Source organism: Pan paniscus, chromosome 2, assembly GCF_029289425.2.
Source record: "Pan paniscus chromosome 2, NHGRI_mPanPan1-v2.0_pri, whole genome shotgun sequence".
Classification (NCBI taxonomy): domain Eukaryota; kingdom Metazoa; phylum Chordata; class Mammalia; order Primates; family Hominidae; genus Pan; species Pan paniscus.
In genome coordinates this window covers 186,381,815-186,394,673 of record NC_085926.1, presented here as the reverse complement: position 1 = coordinate 186,394,673, position 12,859 = coordinate 186,381,815, and the positions used below count along the sequence as shown (strand labels likewise).

Sequence of the window (12,859 nt, the reverse complement as noted above, 5' to 3'; positions counted from 1 at the left end):
AAGATCAAGAAAGAATAAAAGGGCCGGGCATGGTGGCTCAGGCCTGTAATCCCAGCATTTTGGGAGGCTGAGGCAGGCAGATCGTGAGGTCAGGAGTTCGAGACCAGCCTGACCAACATGGTGAAACCCGGTCTCTACTAAAAATACAAAAATTAGCCAGGTGTGGTGGCAGGCGCCTGTAATCCCAGCTACTCAGGAGGCTGATGCAGGAGAATTGCTTGAACCCGGGAGGCGGAGGTTGCAGTGAGACAAGATTGTGCCATTGCACTCCGGCCTGGGCAACAGAGCAAGACTCCATCAAAAAAAAAAAAAAAAAGAGAAAGAAAGAAAGAGAGGAAGGAAGGAAGGAAGGAAGGAAGGAAGGAAGGAAGGAAGGACGGACAGAAGGAAGGAAGGGGAAATAAGCTCTCAGGTGCAGCATGTTCTTTCTGATAAGAGTAGAATATCTGGGAACGGCTGTGTGGAGACGATTGTGGGCTGCACTAACCTGTGGAGGCCGAGGCTTATAGGGGGAGCTGCACTCAAGGTCAGCCAAGATGCTGGTCAAGGAGTCAATCTCAGCGTCCAGGCTGGAGCGCCTCTCCTCAAGTGTCTTGCCTCCGGGATTCCCCTGTTGGAAGCAACACAGACATGTTAATAAAGGAAATTTTCCTTGATATCATTATTAAGTTCAAATTTCTCAAGTTATAATGTGGCTTTGTCCAAGTTTTTCTGCACCTCATTTTTTTTTAATTAAGCTTTCATAAAATCTCAGTGAGGTAGGCTGAGATAGAATTATCACTTTATGACAGATATGAAAACTGAAAAATAAAAGATGATTTCTCTCAGGTCACACACTTATTTAGCAGTTTTGTCGTTGTTGTTGTTTAAAATAAGTATACAAGTAAAGGAAAATAAATGTCTCCATTCCTGCACTTAAAGAACAGAACCAGCTGAAGAGAGCTCACAAGCACTTGGTGTTTAGACACCACTGCCTAGAATAATATTTATTGGAGTAGCAAGGAGCAGGGAAGGAACACGGACATTCCAGAAAGAGGAATCAGCACTTGAAGACATTGGAGCATGCCAGTGCTTGGAAGTCTCAGGTCCAGGGGGTATTAGGTATGCATGTGTGTGAGAGATGGCAAGACCCAAGAGATGCACCTAGAACATGAACTGGAAAGAGACCTCTTAGGGTTCTGCCAAGGGGCTGCAGGGGAAGCATGTGGCAGTGAGCATGGACAATGAAGTCAGGATCTCCGGATTTCCTGTGTCAGAGCCTCGTATTACCTGCAGTCAGAATCAACAGGAGAGTAGAGGACAACAACATCGACACAGGGTGTTTCCAGGAATTATGATCAGGTTTGGGAAAAAGAAGCAAAGAATCTGTCTGGAGTTAAAAGCAAGGACTTATAAAGTGAGATGACCCTAGTATTTGGAGGCAGGGTGAAGTAAAAAAATAACCTTTTAAAGTGACAATTTAATAATGATCATATATGAATATGGAAGAAGCTCTTAAAACTTCATTAAGAGACCAAAGTGTATCTTCAGCAAGACTCAATGGCAATACAATAGTGGAAAGTTACAATAATCTAATCAATTCTACTGGACTTGTCTAAGGACGTAAAATATCAAGAGAGTATCTAGTGTCTGCAAGAGTTTAGAAAAAGCATTAACCAACCAAGAAACTAGAATATCTTCAGTAACAACAACAAGTAGCGTGCCATGACAGGCTAGCACTAAATCTTACAACCCTTGAAGTCAATCTGTCGTTTTAGTGAATATGTTGAAGCAAGCGTAAAGGGTAACGGCCTGTGAAGACCACTAGTTCCGTATGCCCTAGTAGCTTACTCACCAAACCACCTTACCTGAGTCTTGGAGCTTATTTAACTATCTGTGTAAAAGAAACATAAAGGGATCTGGTGTTTTGGTCATTCTTTTGGGAACTTAGTCAGCTTGAGTTAATCCTTCCTGGGCCTGATCTCTCTCAAGCACAGTAACATCAACTGTCTATGAAGTTGTGGCCCAGGTCCTTGGAGCCAAACCTACTTCAAGAGGCAGTTGGCTTCCTTGTTTGTGAGCCCTCTTTAAACATGGATTTCAGGACGGGTGCGGTGGCTTATGCCTGTAATCTCAGCAGGTTTTGAGGCTGAGGCGGGTGGATTATCTGAGGCCAGGAGTTCAAGACCAGCCTGGCCAACATGGTGAAACCCGTCTCTACTAAAAATACAAAAATTAGCTGGGTGTGGTGGCAGGCCCCTGTAATCTCAGATACTTGGGAGTTTGAGGCAGGAGAATAGCTTGAGCCCTAGAGACGGAGGTTGCAGTGAGCCAAGATCGTACCACTGCACTCCAGCCTACATGACAGAGCGAGACTCTGTCTCAAACATACATACATATATGTATATACACACACACACATATATATACACATATATATGTCTCAAACATATATATATACACATACACACACGTACACACACACATACACACACACACATATTATATATATTTCATATTATCACATTATCTAAAACAGCCACCTTATGATTTTCTCCTTCTGGATGTATTATTATGACCCCTCTACATCACGTCATGTTATTCCCCTACCCTTTTAAATCTATTTTTTAATAATATCTGCCACCATGTATATTTTTCTGTTTATTTTCAGTCTCTCCCCTAGAACATATAAGCTTCATGAGAAGCTTTGTCTGTTTTGTTCCTGTTTCCTTGGACTCTCTTTCAAGACCTAGCCCAAATAAGTATTCAGTAAGTATTTTTGAATAAATAAATCAGTGAATAATGACAGACTGTGACACAGGCAGTAACCTTTCTCATAGCACTATCTTTTGGGTAAACACAGTTAGAAGTACAACAATAAGCAGTGGATACTCTAGAATTTGATATAAAAAGGGAACCAAAGAGGTTCAGTGTCCATCTGTGTGTGCACACACATGCTCACACTGGTAACTATGTGTGTATCATCAAGCTGGACGGCCCAGATTTGAAGGCTAGCCTTGTGAAATTGATAGATTTTCTTCAACTCTCTTGTCATAGCCAAAAATAGAAAAAGAGTGACATGACAGGTTGGTTGAAATTTAGACTTTTCTGAGTCTGAATTTCCAGTCTGATTAAACTGTTTAAGGCCAGCAGGTCTGTATACTGGAAACAGATGTTTTCAAGGTGCTAATCCCTCTATCAGAGGAGATTTCATGTTTATCTCAAAGGGCAGTAATAACTAGGAAACACTGTGGTATTATTAAGAAAAATTCCATTTAACATTTAAAATTCATGTGAACATTCTGGGTAATGGGGGTCCTGGTACAAGGAAAGACAGGACATTATTGTTTTGGAATGCAACTAAAAACTGAGTAAAGTTGATCCTCTTGTGCGCAGATATAAAACATTATAGTAGACATAAATTTGGTAAGTGTATTTCCACATACTCTTAGATAGTCCAATATATTGGCAAGGGTGGTAGAGTGTTGTCTGCTGAAATCTTTCCCTGGGCCATAGTTTTCTCATCTATAAAATGAAGAGAATATCACATGTTCTACCTAAGCCAGGGTGATGTTATAAGATTTAGATAAGAAAATGGATGGGAAAATACTCTGTAAGTTGTAAAGTGCTATAATTATGATGATTTTCCTAAATAGCATTAATTATAGCAACCAGTAACTATAAATTAATATGAATAATATAGCTATTGTTAATTATTCTTCTTCTTGAGGGAAGCATCATTCATTAAGTGTTCCCTTGGGGTATTAGTAAAGAGACAGGATTTAATCAGGTCTTCTACATCTGTACTTTACTGAAGCAGAAAGTACATCAACTGCCTATGCCTGAAGTCACTGCAATATCTAACCACTGAGACTCAACAAGTCACAGAATTACCCTGAACTACACAATAAAACAAGTAATTATGATATGCAACCAGTCTGTGCTTGTAAGACATCAATTAGTTTCCAGGGTCCTTATTCTCCCTACCCTCTAAGTTCAGACTGCTCCCTATTTTCAGTTTCTCAAATTAGGTTGATGCAATTTATCACAAGTTCCAGTCTAACGCTGTGTGATTTTGCACAAAAACTGGATAACAGGGGAGCGTGGGGTGAGAGGGGGGAAGATTGTGCAAATACTATAGTAGCTTTACTCCTACATTTCAATTCCATTATGAATTAGAATAGGCCTTTTTTTCACTCTTGAGTCTCAATTTTATATCTCAGTTCAAATAACTGTTGTCCTGCCCAAGTCCTGCCACGAATCTGTAGATATTCATTTACCTTTCGATTTAGGGGATCTTGCTACTCTCAATCCCTTATAGTAGATACCAGAATCCAAAGTCCTATAACCAAGCAACAGAATCCTATAGACTTACCAACATGTCTTCCTCCTAACTCCCTATCCTTGTAGCTGTGCTAGTTACCTGACTGGTAAATGACCTTCCCAACGCCAGCAACAAGGAAGATTCTCCTGACTAATGCTTTTTCTAGTTACCACCACAAACTTTTATAAAGTAGTTAATGTAATTATAACAATCCCCACACTCTTTAACCATCACTAGAGAGATTTCAAAGATTACATCGTCTTAGTCTGTGTTCTGCCAAGAAAAACAATGCCTGCGAGGAAAGCTCGCATGTTGGCCATTTATTTTGGGAATCAATTCTGAGAAACAGTACTGAGGGACTAGAAGGAGTTAAGCAGAGAAGGAAGGAGATATGGTTTGGCTGAGTCTCCACCCAAATTTCATCTTGAATTGTAGTTCTCATAATCCCCATGTGTTGTGGGCAGGACCGTGTGGGAGATAATTGAATCACGGGGGCATTTTCCCCCATACTGTTCTCCTGGTTGTGAATAAGTCTCACAAGTCTCAGAAGTTAAATGGACGCAGAGAAGGCCCGGCACAGAAAGTGAGTGAAAGGTGTTGCAGTTGAAGCCAAGTGCTACCAGGTCACACCTGTGCAGAGCTGATCGCTGTAGCAGCTGCTGGTACACGAAGGTGGGAGGGGAAGATGCGAGGTGGGGCACCAAAGGTGTCTACTGACAGCATCCCTTTACCAAGGACCACAAAAATCCCATGAATAAACCATTCGAACATGTTATTTTTATATTTATTTTTATGCATTATCTAAATACATATGTAATAAAAAGCTCACCAAACCACAGTTGGGACTTATTATGACTTGACAAATCATAGTAAGTGCTGCCAGCAGAATTATAGGATGATGACTCCCCCACTGTAAGTACATAAAGACAGTCCAATAAATAGCCCAGAACCAAAATGTACAGCGTGTGAATGAAATAAACTTAGGCCATTATCAAGAGTCTGATTTTGAATGGGTCATATTTCAGGCCAACTATCACTAACCCACTAACTACAGGTGATAGACGAGGAGTACCAGCAATTGGTTATGAAAGAGCATTCATTTGTATTTATTTACTTTTTCATTCTTTATATCCAAAAAATTTAAATTCACAGAGAAGTTGAACAACTATTAAAATAAACTCCACTCACCCATCCTTCACCCAGATTCATCAGTGGCCACCATTTCATCACACTAGCTTTCTGTCTACATAAATTAGATTTGCTGTTGCAATTGAACCATCTGTAAGATGTTGCAAAACCACCCCCCGACATCCCCCATATGCACCTCAGTTTGCATCTCCTAAGAATTTCTAATTTTTTCAAAACCATTCTCACACTGGAGAAATTTAACATAGAAACAGTATTATCTAATATCACCCATACTCACATTTCACTAGTGGTGCCAGTAGTGTTCTTTTATCTACTGTTAATTTCCACCCCAAATCCAAGGATCACATCATAAAATGATATGTCTTTTTATTCTCTTTTAATTTAGAACAGGCTCCTAGCTGATTTTTGATTTTTATAAAGCCAACTTTTAAAATAATTCTGGTCAGGTGTCTTATAAAAAGTCCAACCAATCTGATTTTTCTTGATGACTGGATTCAGATTAAATAAGTCAGGCAGGAATATCACATGCGTGAGGCCACATCCCTTCTGCTGCATCCCATCAGGAAGCTCATGGGTCAGTTTGGCCCATGCTTGGTGATGCTGAGTTTGATGACTCGATTAAGGTAGTGTGTACCAGATTTCACCATTTTAAGCATGACTGCATCATTTTTAAATTAAAAATAATCTGTGAGGTGATACTTTGGGGCACTGTGAGTATTCCACTAGTCAAAAACCTTTCACCCACCCAGTGGTTTTAGTGTCCATAGATGATCTTTGCCTGAACTAATTATGGCCTTAATGATTGTGAAACGGGATGAAAATAAACATATCTTGCCTAATACGTTAACGATTTATTTGTTCAGTATTCATTTCGGTTTCAAGGTAGGGGAGCAGGACTAACTGAAAAGTCCTGTGCTATGAAAAAAAAATCAGAAACTTAATCATCAAGTAAAAACTGTTACATAGGAAAATCTTATCCAGGATATTAAAGGAAACAAAAGGCCAAGGGGAATGGTCTATTTAATTAAGAAACAGTCTCCACCCTTGGATGTTTATATACTAGAATTAGATCCAATGTCCAGCGTCATACTCAAAACATACATGACCATGAACTAATCTTCAAAAACCTTCAGAATCTCTGAGGTAGACAACCATACTGACACATTACAGATTGTGAGTTCAAAAAGCCGGAATTTGAATGTGACTGCTCAATTACAGACCTGAGAAAGTAACCACATAATCCTATTTTTTCAATTGTGCTTCACAGAGCTCAAGGAATGTCTTACCACTGATCCCATATGGAAAACAAAGGGGTTCCCAGACCCTACCCAAGCTTGAGCTTCCTTTTGTGATTAATTAGAAAAGCTTTCCCTGATAACTTAGGAATATAAAACTATCTTAATTTAGTAAAACCTAAGAGGCTAATAATACAAAAATTACATTGTGTTTACATACAACTTTTCTTTTCAATGGTAGTTTCATTTAAATTTAATAATACAACAGGAATTTCACTGTTTTTTTTTCTATTATGATCAGTAATGTTTATTACTCTCTTCTTTCTAATATCAGTGGGGGAAAATGGTGATAATTAAAGGAATTTTGAAAGTGTGTGCTTTTTAACTAACAAAACACACTATGTTTGTTAGTCTGTTTTGCATTGCTATAATGCAAAACCTGAAGCTGGGTAATTTATAAAGAGAAGAGGTTTATTTGGCTCATGGTTCCGCAGGCTGTACAGGAAGCATGGAGCTGGCATCTGCTTCTGGTGAGGGCCTCAGAAAGCGTTTACTCATGGAGGAAGGTAATGGGAGGCAGCGTGTCATATGGTGAGAGAGAGCGGAAGAGAGAGCGAGGAGAGGTGCCATGCTCTTTTAAACAATCAGCTGTCCTATGAACTAACAGAGAACTCACTCTGTATGACCAGTACCATGGGGAGGTCACTGATACAGTTTTGCTCTGTGTCCCTATCCAAATCTCATCTTAAATTGTACTCCCATAACTCCCCGTGTTATGGGAAGGAACAAGGGGGAGATAATTTGAATCTTGGGGGCAGTTTCCTCCATACTGTTCTCATGGTAGTGAAAAAGTTTCACGAGATCTGATGGTTTTATCAGGGGTTTCTGCTTTGCATCACCCTCATTTTCTCTTATCACCGCCACGTAAGAAGTGCCCTTCACCTCCTACCATGATTCTGAGGCCTCCCCAGCCATGTGGAACTATAAGTCCAATTAAACCTCTTTTTCTTCCCAGATTCGGGGATGTCTTTATTAGTAGTGTGAAAACAGACTCATACAGGCACCAAGCCATTCATGAGGGACCTAAATACCTCCCACTAGGCCACATCTAAAGATTGGGGATTAAATTTCAACATGAGATTTGGAGGGGACAGATATCCAAACTATTTCTATCTAGTTTCTCTTGAAAGTGTAATCATTTTGTTGTAAGTTAGATCAATCTTTTTTCCATCATCTGTCTTTGATGAAATTGGGGAAACAATCAATATTTATTTGTCTATAATCATTTGTATTAAGTAATTTCCTCAAAGCATCCCTAATAAAAAAGAATACTGGTGAAAGCTTTGGAGTCAGGCTGTAATACCTGGATCTCCCAATTGCTGGCTTTGTGACCTTCAACAATTCACCTGAGCTCTCGGGTCCCTCATGCAGTTGTAAAAATTAAATAGGTTCATGCATGTCAAGTAATATTCACATAATAAGCATTCAATAAATGCTAGTTACTTGTTACTTTGACAATAGTCTCAAAATAAATGCTTCTGTTAATAGTCAGGCAATTGAGTATGTGACTTTATAAAGTACTTTGATCAAAAGTAAAACTAAGTTACTGAGAGGCTTCAGTAGATGGGGCTTCTATGCATCTGAACATGTGTAAGGGTGCCAGGAATTAACCATAACGAACACAATCCTAGATCAGTGTTTTTCAAACATTAGCCTATACAGAGCCACCTGGAGGACTTATTAAACCTTAGATTACCAGGCTGTACCTGCCACAGTTTCTTATCTGTACATCTTGGGTGAGGCCCAAGAACTTACATTTCTACGAAGTTCGTAGGTGCTAGTGATGGCGCTGGTATGGGGATGTTCTCAACATCCCCAGTGATGGTGCTGGTCTGAGTCATTCTCAAAGTGAGGTGTTCTCACTTTGAGAATGACTTTTCTAAGTGGATTTCTAACACAATGAACATTTAAGTGTGTGGGGCAGGGGGAGTAAGGGTGGGTGCTGAGTGAATTTACCGTTTATTTCCCTTAAAAACAACCTATATTATGTCATATATATGGTTAATGACGCCATGAAAATACCAATTGACACACCAAATAATAGCTAAGAGGTATTTGGATAAAAATAAAAATGAAGACAGTAACATTTCTATTTAATATAATCTCTCATGCTATATAGTAATATGAGCAGCCTCACCAAACGGATCCTGGTAATGTTCAGTGGAGACAGGCCGTATTCAGTAGTGAGAATTGCAGAAAATATGATCTATTTTATCTAATAGAAATGTCATTTTATGGAATGAGATACAAACTGTTGTAAGTTAGGGAAAAAATGAATGCATTCCTATTGGGATGTGTATCCTCTTTCCCAGTCATTCAGTTGAAGTGTTTACCTTTCCAAAAACCTTACCTCTCTATCTCCCCAAATGTACCCTCTCCAGTGGAGGAGGACTTACAAATAACCCACTAACTTGATAACTGACTCCTCTTTGTCTAATTTTCCATGACATCAATGTTCATAGGATAACTCTCATGATGGATTTGCATGGATGGCTTTTCTCCCATGCTGCTCTAGAAAATAGTTTATGCTAAGTAGTATGCAGTGTAAAAAAGCCATGATACCCAACCTTGAGGAGTTTATATATATATATTCTACTGAAAAATATCACTTGCACTTTTGCCTAGAGATATCAAATTCACTATGTTATTTGATACTCTTTGTAAAACTGTGTGGAAGAGACACAAATTTAAAAACAAAAACAGTCCCCTTCCCTAAAATCCTTCTTATCTAATGGCCAACAGAAATACAATTCAACTTTTCTAATATGCAAAACCAGGCCTAAACTCAAGTCTTATTAATATCCGAGAAGGACATCTTCTCCACATGTTAAAGGCAGAGGGAAAAGTTGTCGCAAAAGCTGTCTTGGGAGCAAACACTAGAGCATTCATAAGGGGGAATACATTTTCATAATCTGAAGTGCAATACTGGCTTGACAACTGAGAACACAGCATTAAAAAACAAGAAATAAGGTAACAACAGAAGACAAGAGTTTTTCATGATAAAGCACAAAAACGTTATATTAGGCCATTTTTGCATCACTATAGAACAATAGCTGAGGCTGGGTAATTTATAAAGAAAAGAGGTTAAATTGGCTCATGACTATGCAGGCTATATAAGAAGCATGGTGTCAATATCCAGTCAGTTTCTGATGAGAGCCTCAGGAAGCTTATAATCATGAATGAAGGCAACAGGGAGCTACCATGTCATATGGCGAGAGGAGGAACAAGGCTTGGGGAGAGGTACCACACTCTCTAAACAACCATATCTCGTGTGAACCCAGAGGAAGAACTCACTCATTACCAAGGGGATGGCACTAAACCCCCATAAGAGATTCACCTCTGTGATCGAGTATGTCCCATTAGGCCCCACTTCCAACACTGGAGATCACATTCTGACGTGATTTGGAGGGAAAAAACATCCAAACCGTATCAAACATCAACATAGAACATAAATGCTACGCTTGATAAATGCTTGAATTTTTTTTCCTCACAATTTACATTATTTCATCCTTTTCAGCCCTAACACACTCACCCAGTGTTAGCAATGTTTGGCCAACCCAAATCTCCTTTAAAGGAAATGGTCCTGCCCCCATCCTTTGTTGCCAAAACAGCCATGTTTTCAACCATGTGACTCCATTTCAGAACACTGAGGCCCACAGAACCAAGGGTCCATAAATAGGCTGGTGAACCTAACTTTTGGACAGTGACAAGGAGATTAGATGGGCAAATAAATCTCCTTCTCTTATGCATTTGGACTGAAAAACATGTAACAAAACTGCCGCCAGGCACGGTGGCTCATGCATGTAATCCCAACACCTTGGGAGGCTGAGGCGGGAGGATCACCTGAGGTCAGGAGTTCAAGACCAGCCTGGCCAACACGGTGAAATGCCATCTCTACTAAAAATACAAAATTTAGCTGGGTGTGGTGGTGGGTAACCGTAATCCCAGCTACTTGGGAGGCTGGAGGCAGAAAAATTGCTTGAACCCACCCGGGAGGTAGAGGTTGCAGTGAGCCAAGATCTTACCACTGCACTCCAGCCTGGGCAACAAGAGTGAAACTCAAAAAATAAAAAAATAAAATAAAATAAAAAATAAAAAATTGCCACAGGGATGAGCTATGGCTGTGATCAACCAAAAAGATGATGTACATGGTTAATTATTAACAATCCAAACATACAACAGGAGGTAAGAAGTCTATCATTGGGTGGAGGAAAACAATGAACATGCAAACACTAGAGAAGCAGAGGAATGGAGAGGAGAGGAAAAGAGGAAGGGAGAGAGGGAAAAAAACAATGAGAAGAAAAATAGATGGAAGAGTTCAGCCACAGATCTGCCCTGACCCTGAGCTTCCTGATATCAGATCTCATTCAGATCCATCCTTAAGATAAACTCCATGATTCAGCGCTACTCCAGGGGGCCTCTGTTTCACACAATCAGCCCTACTGAAGCAGCCTAAACAAGACCAAGTCCCGCTGATATTATCAAGCAGTTTCTTTGACTCTCTGGAACTCAACTTTTACCTCTACAAAAATGAGGGTATGCACCTTCCAGGTCGTTTTCTATTTTTTTAACCTCTAATACTGCATAGATCTATAATGACATTTCACAACTTGCCTGTCACTATCTTTGCTGTTCAAAAGCCATCAGACTAAACCCGTAAGAGTTAGGCCAACTCCGAGTTTAAGCCAACTCTTTTATAAGTAAGGGCAGGGTCATGGTTAAAGTGATCTGAACTTGGGTATACACAAGTAGCCTCACTGTTCACTGTTCTATTCAAATAAGAAAGCAAAACTAAATATGCAACAAAAACCCCTCACTTTTCACAATATTTACCTACTCGTTGAATGATTTCTACTGAATTCCAATCCTTATAAAATAAAAATAATATAAATAATATATTTTTAAAGCAACCCCTTACAATTAAAATAAAGGTCAATTTGCATAGATAATAATAAGGAACAATACATATATTATCTATTCATCAATAAAACAAGAACTCTAAGAATAATCACAATAAGATGAACTATTTGACAGTAAAATAGATATTTGGCACCCCCTTTTTAAGCAGCAGATCCCCTGGTAAAATGAAATCAGACACGGAAACCCATTGTATGAAACATATACAGACAGAGCTGCTTTATCCCCCATCTCCTTTAGTAATATTTCCTGAAGCAATTCTAAGAAATTAATAGTTTAAAAACCACTGCTACAGATTATCTAGGCAAGCTGTGCCATCCTAGAGCGTCACCTTACCAGTTAGTCCACACACACAGTTTAGCAAACTCTAAATGAACTGTCTTTTCTGAACTCTGTGTTTGTGCATAAAAGGGAAATACATTTATTTGAAATTTCTACATTGAAATACCTATAAAGATATCCATAAGATCATCTAGGATCATGGATATTTTTCCAGGAATCCTTTGCATAACAAAATAACATGAAATAATAAAATTGGTAGACAGAAGTTTTTAGAGGTAGGGGAGAAAAGGTTTACTTTTACATTAAGAAAACTTTCATATGTGGTGAGGGGGCTGGAGGAGATGTGCAACAATTGTGTGGATTTATGAATCAAACAGAACTTGTCAGGTAATTTTGCTATTGATTTTGTTTTTTAAAACCTCAAGGAAGACATGTTTCTTATTTTTCATTTTGGTAACACAGGCTTAATAAGCTCAGGAATGATACATTTCAAAAGCCACTTTCTCACATTCCCCAAAATTCAAATACTTAGAAATGTGATGTTAACTTTATACATTAGCTCATCATTCTCAAGTATTTTTTTCTTGAACTCTTGTTTGACCCCTTAAATGTTACCAAAATTGGAAACCATAAAAAAGTATTCAATTCCCATGTCCCATATTCCATATCATGTACTCAGAGATATAAAGCAAAGCGTCATGCCATGGAAACGTACACAGGGTGGGAACTTTATTTATTATTTATTTATTTATTTATTTATTTATAGACCGGGTTTTGCTCTTGTTGCCCAGACTAGAGTGCAATGGCACTCACTGCAACCTCGGCTCATTGAAACCTCCGTCTCCCAGGTTCAAGCAATTCTCCTGCCTAAGCCTCCCGAGTAGCTAGGATTACAAGTGCGTGCCAACACGCC

The 12,859-nt window shown here is 39.1% G+C and overlaps 1 protein-coding gene across 11 annotated transcripts in view; it reads right to left on the bottom strand.

The window, feature by feature from the left end:
• The window catches only part of LPP (LIM domain containing preferred translocation partner in lipoma), a 738,130-nt gene that overhangs the window by 365,912 nt on the left and 359,359 nt on the right, over window positions 1-12,859 (bottom strand). For all 11 annotated transcript variants that reach the window (XM_034957879.3, XM_014344489.5, XM_063603023.1 and 8 more), the window contains one exon: window positions 488-610. In XM_034957879.3, the coding sequence (XP_034813770.1) occupies window positions 488-610 (123 nt within the window). The remainder of the gene's footprint in view (window positions 1-487; window positions 611-12,859) is intronic.